Source organism: Pelecanus crispus, chromosome 10 (assembly GCF_030463565.1).
Source record: "Pelecanus crispus isolate bPelCri1 chromosome 10, bPelCri1.pri, whole genome shotgun sequence".
In the NCBI taxonomy this organism is placed as follows: Eukaryota; Metazoa; Chordata; class Aves; order Pelecaniformes; family Pelecanidae; genus Pelecanus; species Pelecanus crispus.
The window spans coordinates 22,391,101-22,401,735 of record NC_134652.1 but is presented as its reverse complement, the minus strand read 5'-3'; the positions used below and the strand labels follow the sequence as shown (position 1 = coordinate 22,401,735).

Below are 10,635 nucleotides of genomic sequence, written 5' to 3'. Positions count from 1 at the left end.
TTCTATAGGTCATTGGTCAGCTCACTCTTCAAGCCGTAATACATTTCATATACATGAGTGAAATGAAACAGTCAGATATGTACAAGACTTGGAAGACATTTGGGAGTATAAGCTTTGTGGAGGCAGGTTTTTCACTAAAAGATGTTCTTCTGGGATCTCAGCAAAACAACAATTCAGTGTATTACTTCTTTATTTTGCAATATAAATTGTAATTTCACAAACCTTCATTATAATCACACAGGAGAGGACCCATCTGTCCAGTCATAGATAAGCTCCATCCCCACCATGGGAGACAATATGTACTGGGGCAAGAATACAGTAGATTATCATCTTCTAACAGAAAAAACCCACTGTTTTACACTTACTTTTACAAATAGGTCACAAACAAACTGAAAATACAGAGGAGAGGTACCTCAAGCAGAGTCTGTGGAAACCCTGGAGTACAAGCATCTTTTCCTGCTGTGCTGAGAAGATCAAGCGATAGGGACAGCAGCAGCAGGGCTCTCAGAGCAATAGTCCACACACCCTGACATGTCAGGATGTCAGGAGCCAGATAGGAACCTGAGCTAGGTGAAGTAGGTGCAGAGGAGAGCCTGTATAATTTTGCACAGGGAGCTGTCTCCTTGCCTATGCAATTGCCTACTCTATCTCTGTGTCGTGGTTTAGCCCCAGCCAGCAACTAAGCACCACGCAGCCGCTCGCTCACTCCCCCTACCCCGATGGGATGGGGGAGAGAATTGGAGGAGTAAGAGTGAGAAACACTCCTGGGCTGAGATAAGAACAGTTTAATAATTGAAATAAAGTAAAATAGTAATGCTAATAGTAACAGTATAATAATGATAATAATAATAATGATACACGAAGCAAGTGATGCACAATGCAATTGCTCACCACCCGACGACCGATACCCAGACAGTTCCCGAGCAGCGATAGCTGCTCCCCGGCCAACCCCCCCCCCAGTTTATATACTGAGCATGACGTCATATGGTATGGAATAGCCCTTTGGTCAGTTTGGATCAACTATTCTGGCTGTGCCCCCTCCCAGTTTCTTGTGCGCCTGGCAGAACACGGGAAGCTGAAAAAGTCCTTGACTAGCATAAGCAGTACTCAGCAACAACTAAAAACATCAGCATGTTATCAACATTCTTCTCCTACTAAATCCAAAACACAGCACTATGCCTGCTGCTAGGAAGAAAATTAACTCTATCCCAGCCGAAACCAGGACACTCTGTTTAGAGCTGGCTGTGGTGATTATAAAAGCACCATATAATTTTCTTTTCTAAGTGTGTTTCTCTCCATAAAGTAGCTAGCAAATAATGTGTTTCAGTCTCAACAGGTTGGGAAATGACTGTCATTCAACCACAGCTCTCATGAGTTTGGGAGCTGGCAACTGTCTTCACTTGGCTAACGTGGAAGAAAAGAGACCTCATAAGGTCGGGGCATGTTTGCCAGAGTACTGACTAATGGGGAAATGTCAATGTCCTTGTGATCCACAACAGGTTTCAAAGTAAAGTTCTGCAGGATGGCTGTTAAAAATATGAATATCTCCATCCGTGCCAGACCTTCTCCTACACAGATGCGTTTTCCTGCAAGCAAAAAATAATTAAAAGTGAGGTGACAGTGGAGTATCTTGCTGGTAACTTATTTTAGCCACTGTTCCATGAAAGTTCAGACATCTCAGAATGGACAGGCAGCACTGCAGCATTTTGGGGAAGCAAATGAATTAAACTGGGGCATAAGTGTCTAGAACAATGAGAGTGCTCAGTGGGTGAAGGCAGCTTGAAGGCTTCGGTTTCTCATGTTTTGCTGCTGTTTGATGGTAAGTTTGGAGAGAGAGAAGTTGCGTGGCTGAGTCCCACTTCATACATCTCTTCTTGCAGAGTGCATTGGAGGAGCTTTTGTGATTGCTAGAAAAGGAAGTCCACTGAAACTCTAGTACAGGGGTTAGAGCTGCCCAGAAGTGACTCTAGCAGATCACCAGATATCACTGTACAGACTGTGGTGATGGAGCCATTAAAATCTTCAAAGAGGTTCTAGGAGAGGATAGTCTAGGATCTGAAATAGAAAGAGGTCTTACCTGTAGAAAATGGCATGAAGTAGTCACTCTTTTTAAAGGTACCATTTGCATTCAGGAAATGTCCTGGGTCAAATTTTTCTGGATTTGGAAATTCCTTGCTATCATGTAGGACAGAAGTCAGCGCAGGGAGTATCATAGTGTCCTGAATTAACAAAGAAGGGAGAAGAAAGTTAAAATGGAGACATGCTAAAGCAAAGAGGCATTGAGAAATTCCCAGAGCTGAATAGAAGGGTAGTGAAAGTTTATTCAGTTTAAAATGAGCATTTAATGAATAAAAATGTGTGCCATTGGTATGGCAAAGATGTTTTTTAATGAATTTTAATGCTGAGTCTGATGAGAGTATTTAATACTGCTTCCAAATAAATTAGAACTTTGCTTACATTTACATGAAAAAAATAGAAAGCTCTATCTCTCTCTTCACACAGAGGATGAAAAGTCTTTTTTTTTTTTTCAAATACAAGGGGTTGGACTCAATAACTTCCAGAATCCCCTTCCAAAAAAAATTATCCCAATTCTATATCACATTTCAGTGTTTTTGAAAATAAAATAAAATACAATGAAGAGAACACATAATTGTTTTCAAGAGATTATGACCTTTCTCAGGTAGAGTGGAACACACCTTGGGGATAAAATAGTCTCTGAACTTGGTGTCTTTCATCACAGCATGTGGGACATTAAGTGGAAGGAAATCAATGAATCGCTGGATTTCATGGACCACAGCATCTGTGTAAGGCATCTGGCTCCGATCTGCCATGCAGGGGCTTCGGTCTCGGCCAATCACACAGTCAATCTCCTTTTGAATTTTCTCTGTTAGGAAATAAGTAAGTGTTGAATGGACAAGTCCCCCATCTGTTTGCCTAAATTTCTCCCCATATTTACAGCAAAACTTGCTTTTAGCACACCAGGAATATATGAATGTACTTGGTACTAATATCTCTTTCCTCTGAGTAGAACTAAGACTAATAGACATTTCCACACTGCAAATACATGTTTCCTTATTTGGGGGACCATTGCCACATATGGTAGTGACAGGAATTGTCCAAACTGAGCCCATGACCTATTAAAAAGTTTTCAATTATTTGTTTCCTTTTCTATTACCTACTATCTCTGGGTATTTCTGGAGAATCCGAAGTCCATGTCTCAGTGTGATGCCGGTGGTCCCTGTTCCTGCAAGGAACAAGTCAAGCGTGGTTCTGCTCAAGGTCTCAATGGTGAATTCTGAGTGACCATTCCCTTTCTCCTGGAGGAAGATTTGGTAGAATGTCTTGAATGACAAAGCTAAGCAGCTTGTTTAAAAAGGAAGATCCTGTACCCATAATGTATGTTTTTAAACACATCTAATGTCCTTTCAAAAATACGACACTCACTCTCCAGAACACCAGCATTTATAGTAGTTTTACTAAATAATATTATGAACATTTTTTAATATGGGAGGAGCATTGAATTATATCAACCAGATTGGTCTTCAGCTTTCCTAACTTTGGCTAGTGCTGTTAATTCTGTGCTTAAAAATCCTTGATAAGAAAATGGAGAGGATAGAATGAAGTTGATGGGCCAAGAAAAGCAAGTTCCTCTGTATTTGCAAAAGCCCAGTGCCCTGCCAAAACTGAAAAGAAGCTGGGTTTCAAGCAGTATTCTTACAATCCAATAAATCAATCTCTCTTACATTACCTGTTCCATTTTGTTAAGAAAAGCATCAATGAAATCTCGAGGACAAGTGGGATCCAGGGTTTCCTGGTGTTTCGCTATGATTTCGAAAGTAAATTGATTAACTTTTTCAATATTTTTCATCATTTGTTGATGAGGCCCAGGTAAATACTCCATGACAGTTGGGAAGAAATTGTATAGCTGTAAAAATAAAATGGTGGAAAAGCACATTCTGATTAATGTGGGTGCAATAAAATGTTCCCCTAACTGTAACTATGAAAGTAGGGCAATTAAACTGTTTTGGAACAGTAGGTCTTTCTTATTCAACTGGATTTTAATGCCTTTTACTTTATGGTTTCACTATATTCAAGGCTAGACTTCACTTGAGCAACTTTTGCAATGATATCCTTCTTTGGACGTACAATGGCAATTCCATAAGGTAAGAAACAACACAGGAATTGGTTGTTTAACTGCCTTTTTTGCTTTCAAAAAAATTTCTCCAAATTTCGGAAAATCTACTCCAATTAAAAATGAATAACATGAATAAACATTCATTAATAACATATTATAATCATTAACAAATGTATTAGTTAAATGAAATTGTACACACCTGTGTTTGTACAGAGTTCTGGAGCTTGTTGTTTGCATCTAGCAACTCAATTAAAATTAGAAATTTCTTGTCCTCATAGTCAAACCGATCCCCAAAGATAATGGAGCAGATGATGTTGGAAGCAGCGTGGACTAGGAAGTTGCCAGGGTCGAAGGGTTGCTCTGCAACAAACCCCCCCGCCAGTATCTTGCTTTTAGTATTTCAGGCATCATCCCCTCCTCTGACACTACAGGGAACTTTTGCATCCTCTTGAGATGCAGAGTTTTGCAGTCTTCTAAAAAGATGGTGAAGGGCTTATCCAATTTATTCTTCTCTACTGGAAGTGAAGTGATTTCCCTGTTTGCATCATTTAAGTATCTCTTTTGTACTGTTCTCAGCAGAACACTGGCTGAGTGACTTGGTTCCTCTTCAGCTGACACACGCCTGTCTGCCTTATAGACTGTTTATTAGAAATGGCCTAAGGATTCCCACCAAAACCCAGTGAAACCATAAGGACTTTGCCTGAGCCATGTCTTTAGGTTATTGCACCCTGTTTATGAACTCTATTAGCGTAATCTCAGCTGCAAACCCCTCTCCTAGGGGTTCAAATGCCCGTGATCAAAGTCTAGTTTTGATAGCACAGCTGCATAAGCTTCTAAGAAGAGAACTACGGTGTGAGAAAAAAGCAAGATTAGACCCAAGACAGAAAGGGAAGGTATAATTGCAGATAGTGATAGGGTGCATCTCAAGGTTTCAAGAAGAGAAACAACAGCATGAAAATGTATAAAATCCTAAAAGAAAAACAAGAGTCAGAAAATGGCAACTTGGCAGCATTGAGGATCAGCCTATTCCAAGGACCAATGGCACCAACCCTTCTCTGCCTGCCTGATGACTCCCTGGCCATTGATGGCTCAGGAGATGTCTCCTCAGAGGTGGTGAGTATATTAACGCTAAGCCTCGTAGGTAACTAGTCCTAGCTATTTAGTATCTGCATTAAGAGTAAATAACAGCCTTATACTTTTCAGCTGTAGATATCTTGCTTGCAAAGCCTTTTCATACACAGTAAAAGATGCCGTAACAAGGTGAGCCAGAGATGGAGGCTTGCAGTAGGGCATAGGAAATACCATATTACTGTGCTAGTGAAAGGATAAGAGCAATGCAGGGGAGACTGTTTTCTCTGATTTGTAGCTGGAACATTTAGCTGTGAAGCCAGACTGAATTTTCTAGTGGCTCATGGGAAACAGTGATGCTTCAGCATCCTTTTAGATCCATCTGCTTTTTTCCTCCTTGCAGAATAAGCACACATTGAAGGCTGGCTGTGGAAAGGCAGCCTGTGGTCCAGGCTGACACTGTGCCACTCTCAGGGGAAGTACTTAGAAGTAACATTGTCTTATACACTACCAGAAAACACATTTATAGGTTGAAACCTTTTGCCCTGCCCTCAAAAGCAGCTTATAGTCCCTATTCCCATTGCATGCCCCCACCAATACTATTGGTAGTGTTCAGATGTACTGGACCCAAACCTGAATATCTGTAAATAAGTTCTTTGGTCACCCACTTCTTCAAGATCCATTTACTTAGAGCTGCAGGAGACAAGGCAAGGAAGTGCATGTTGCTCGGTTACCTGGAAGTGCCCCGCCCTGTCTCCATGGCTGAATTCCACCAAACCCTCAGCTTTGGGGCCAGGCCATTCCCTTTGCCACTTCTGGTCTTGTTCCTCAAGCAGAACAGGTTAAAGGATACTTTCCAACATCATCCTCCTACATTTATCCCTCCATACTGTCACAGTGCCTTTGACTGACCCATGCCTAGTAGTGATAACTTTGCCTGTTGGAGTAGGGAGCAGAAACAGTGGCCACATCTTGGGTCATAGATTTGGTGAAGCAGCCCTATACCCCTCATTGTCTCATTGCAGATACGCAGGGTGTCCCAGCAGCCATGAAGTCCATGTCCTACCATGTGTGTTCCTGATCCTCTCCACCAGAAAATGAGCTTCCTCCTGGATTCGCTCCCTGATGCTCTTCTTCCCCATCCCAAAATCCCGCAGGGTGGCGAGTGCAAATCGTCGGAGCTGCTTCCAGGTCTCCCCATTGCTGGTCAAAATGCCTGACACGGGAAGGAAACATAGACCTCCATGAGGAAACAGGTTGTTTTTTTTTTTTTTTTCCCCCTGAATGGGAGCTACACAGTAAGTACTCAACATGCAAAGACAGTTCTCTGTGGAGTTTTACTGCAATTGCTATATGCCCAAAACCCTAACTTCTCTGCAATTCTGGAGGTGACAAATCTGATCCATCTGTCACAGCACTTTGAATGAAACTGAGTTTATTCCCAGAATAAGAAAAACTATGTTATATAAGAAGGTAACACTGGTACTGAACTGATCTTGGCCACAAGCACATGGCCTTTGCACTGACATAAGTGCTCAAATGTTCTGCTATGCACCTTCACACAGCATACTATTATTGACAGTACCACGGAATAGGTATTATTTACCCAGATAAATGCCATACTAGGAACTGCCCTGGTGAATAACTCAAGGCCTAATCTTGAATGTGGCCCTTACTGGGACAGCCTATATTATCTTGTCTTTGTTGTGCTGTGGACTTTCCTTTTGCTGGTTCCTTAGCTGTATGTATATTGTCAATATTTTCAGAAATGGGAGAATGAACGTAAGACCTTAGAGGCACATTTAATGAACAAAATTTTAGCCAGAATTTGAAGCATGCTGAAAATAGAAAGGCACTCGGTGAAGCCAACCTGGGACCTTAAACAATTCTCCAGGGGTCCAGTTTATTCAAGGGTCCAAGTATCTAGTTGGGTTTTTAGTCTTTTATTGCTATTTTGTATGCATGAAAGTAATAAATGAAATCCACCATTCCCTCCTCCACTGCCCCCTCAGCTGTTCTGAAGCACTGACAGCATCAGCTTTGTAGGCTAACATTACCAGGGATGTACCTGTGTCTTGGAAGAATTTTTTAAGCAGTGGTAGATTGCCTCTTCCGCTGAAATCATCTGCCTGATCAATCAGAGCTTCTTTTACAGCATCATAGCCATACAGCACCACAATCTTTTGTTGGCCTAAATATATCGTGAAGACAGGACCATACTTCTTGCTGAGCTGTAGGAAAGAGGAACACAAAGAACAACGTGTCTGAATGTTAACCATGTGAAAAGAAGTTTGTAGCGAAGGAGTCTGAGGGGTGATGTGCCATTGTTCCAGCATCGCTGAGATGTGGCATTGATTAGCAGCAGTGCAGAGACCTTTCAACTATGAATTACGGCCAGGGGAAGATGGAATTGAGCAAGAAATAGGGGATATGAAAGGAAATGGTGAGGTGTCAAGTCCAAATCTCAGAAAAGAAAGTAGTTCTTCATAGGGCTGGCAAAACATTCTGGAATGCCTTTTTACAGGGCACAGGGGATAAGTTTACATGGGTTCAAAAAGCAATTATATACACTTATGGAAGCAAGCGCCTAAAGGGTTTCTGAGCACAAACATACCACAGTTGCCTCTAAAATCTCCTGGGCCACAGATCTCTGGAAATTGGGTGAGTATACCATTGGAGAGTCACTGCATCATTGCACTAATCACGTACTCCTTCCCAGGAACCTGCTTTTGGCTACAATTGCAGAAAGATTCTTGGGCTACTTGGTCCAACCTGTAACACTTCTTCTCATACTCACTTTTTAAGAGCAAACTAGATATAGTTCCGTTTTTTTTATGGTGGGAACTGAATCACCTAGTGCTCTGAAACAAAGCAGAATGCTTATGGGTACTCATGATTCTCAATGTTCAGAAGCACCAAGGCAAAAAGGAGCTCATGTGGGTATGTGTGCATCTGACGATACACACGGTGATGTCAGCCATCACCACAATTTTGCTCTGAAGAACCCAGGGACACCCACCCTTCCTTTCCATCTGCCACCATCCCCTCACAATCCTCTAAGGAACAGGCACTCCAGCTGAACTCCCTCCACCTATCCCCTCCCTGGCCTTGCAACACACAGGTTTTGTTTGACAGCTGGGGACATTAGCCAGGGGAGGGAACAGACAGCACAATTCACCCTCAAGCTTTTTTGTTTCAACCCCTTCACTTGCTACTTCTGCTCCCAGGAGATCCTACCTGTCTGGTAGCGAGCAGAAGCAGCAAAATGGAGTAGGGTCCTCCCCAAAAAAGGACCAGGCTATGTTGTCAGCGTGGTGAGGAGTTGGGCATGGGAGGAGTATAGTGAATATTGCAATAGCATCAGTGCCTTGATTGCAAATCCAAAGCAAATTGCAGTACTGCCGTGAGGTCAGCACAAGAGTCATCATTAATACGATTATTGCAAATATATAGACTTAGACTTGCAATATATAGACTTAGATATAGAGATTATTGCAATATGTAGGCTTCAGAAGCATGTATTTCTGGGAAACCTTTTGTTTCCGTTTGAGTCTGACATTTGGTCAATGCAAATTAAGTTTGTGAATTAAGCTGAGACAGTCTGGACCAGAATTTGTTTTATATGCAATGGAGACAACATAGGAAAGGATAGAGTCTCTTACCTTCTTCAAGCTTTCCGGCAAGTTCCATGGGTTCAGCTGGAGTATGTTTCCAACAATGGGGAGAGTGATGGGACCAGGAGGCTGCTTCTCTTTTTGCGATATGCTTCTCCATGTGGCAAAGAGAAGAAGGCATGAGATGCAGACCAGCAAGAAAATAGTGGTCATTCCCAGGAGCTCCATGGTGGGCTGAGGAAGAGAAATCAAGTGTCAGAAGAGCCTGATGTTGGACCTGTAAATCCATGCTTATTTATATGCTGTGATACCAAAGCACATGGATGAAATTAGCCAATAGTGTCTCCCTGTTCCTGCTGAGATATGAGATTACTTATTAATCTGCTCAAGATAAGAATGACAAAACAAGGGATGAACTTCTTGTCTGCATACTGATTTTTTCCATCTTCAGCTTGTGTTCCTTTGGGTAATCATTCATGTAGGACTAAAGAAATCAGGTTCTAATGCTGTCAAACAAATCCAAAATGCAGAGATATTTAGAGCCTAGCTGCTAGGTATATGCTTAAACTCTTGCTGTTTGCCCTCATGCATAGATTGGTATCTGCCAGACCCTGTAGTATCTGAGCACAGTGGAGAGAGGTGTTGTGGTTGAAAAAGGGCATCATTCCAAGTTCTTCTTAAGCGTTTCACCTCCTTTTCTGGAATGAAATTATGCAATTGTACCTAAGTCACACATGCAGATTTTGAGGAGTATACTGTTTATCCTAATCTGATGTTTTACCCAGACAAACCATACTGTCTACAGCATTTGCATAGTCACAGTTTCTCCCCAAACCACAAATCCCTGCAGCAACCTGCAGACGCCTTTCTGATGTTTCTAGAAACTAGCTGAAGAGCCATAGAAGGTGTGAAGATCCATGAAAGGTAGAGGCACCCTAAACAGAGCTTAACACAATGATTGGTTTAATTAATACTGAGTATTTAATACAATGTAAAATCTTAAATGAAATATTATTCTTGCCACTCCTCCTCCCCACAGCAATCCAAAACCCTGCAAACAGGGTGAGAACTGTGTGTGTTTTCTGGCAGAGAAGCAGAGCAGAACAGTGATTCAGTCACCCGAGACCAAAGAGCTGATCCCAGGACTCTGTTGTCAAATCCTTTCTGTACATCATATGTAGTGTCTGTAAAGTGCTAGCAATCTACTGTAAACACTGTACTCAGACTCCTACAGCCCCTGGGGTCTAATGTGCCTCCCCTGCCCTTGTGGTTTAACCCCAGCTGGCAACTAAGCACCACACAGCCACTCACTCACTCCCTCGTGGTGGGAAGGGGTAGAGAATCGGAAGAGTGAAAGTGAGAAAACTCATGGGTTGTGGGTTTAATAGGTAAAGCGAAAGACGCACATGCAGGCAAAGCAAAACAAGTAATACATTCCCTACTTCCCATCAGCAGGCGGCTGTTCAGCCATCTCCAGGAAAGCAGGGCTCCATCACACATAATGGCTACTTGGGAAGGCAAAACGCTGTAACTCTGGATGTCCCCCCCTTCCTCCTTCTTCCCCCTACTTTATATGCTGAGCATGATGCCATATGGAATATCCCTTTGGTCAGGTGGGTCAGCTGTCCCAGCCATATCCCCTCCCAACTTCTTGTGCACCCCCAGCCTGCTCGCTGGTGGGGTGGGGTGAGAAGCAGAAAAGGCCTTGACTCTGTGTAAGCACTGTCCAGCAATAACTAAACCATCCTTGTGTTATCAACACAGTTTTGGTCACAAATCCAAAACATTGCCCCATACTAGCTACTATGAAGAAGAAAC

At 42.4% G+C, this 10,635-nt stretch overlaps 1 protein-coding gene across 3 annotated transcripts; it reads right to left on the bottom strand.

The window, feature by feature from the left end:
- Nucleotides 1-1,404: 1,404 nt before the first annotated feature.
- Nucleotides 1,405-9,045, bottom strand: LOC104029913 (cytochrome P450 2H1). Of its 3 annotated transcripts, none has more exons than XM_009481429.1 (9): nucleotides 8,866-9,045; nucleotides 7,272-7,434; nucleotides 6,270-6,419; nucleotides 4,326-4,495; nucleotides 3,749-3,919; nucleotides 3,176-3,317; nucleotides 2,697-2,884; nucleotides 2,078-2,219; nucleotides 1,405-1,586 (listed from the first exon to the last, which is right to left on the bottom strand). In XM_009481429.1, the coding sequence occupies exons 1-9, from the start codon at nucleotides 9,043-9,045 to the stop codon at nucleotides 1,405-1,407; spliced, it is 1,488 nt and encodes a 495-aa protein (XP_009479704.1). The 3 variants fall into 3 exon arrangements, with proteins under 3 accessions (XP_009479704.1, XP_009479705.1, XP_009479706.1); XM_009481430.1 differs by having other exon boundaries at nucleotides 3,749-3,925; nucleotides 4,335-4,495; XM_009481431.1 differs by lacking the exon at nucleotides 3,749-3,919 and having other exon boundaries at nucleotides 4,335-4,495.
- Between the last annotated feature and the right edge of the window lie 1,590 nt (nucleotides 9,046-10,635).

Excerpts from the sequence above, each read along its gene's own strand:
- LOC104029913 (XM_009481429.1), bottom strand. The coding sequence starts at position 9,045 with ATGGAGCTCCTGGGAATGACCACTATTTTCTTGCTGGTCTGCATCTCA. Across the intron at positions 6,420-7,271 it reads AAAATTCTTCCAAGACACAG|GCATTTTGACCAGCAATGGG; the intron begins GTACATCCCTGG and ends TTCCCGTGTCAG. Across the intron at positions 3,920-4,325 it reads TACAAACACAGGTGTGTACA|AATTTCTTCCCAACTGTCAT; the intron begins ATTTCATTTAAC and ends TTACAGCTATAC.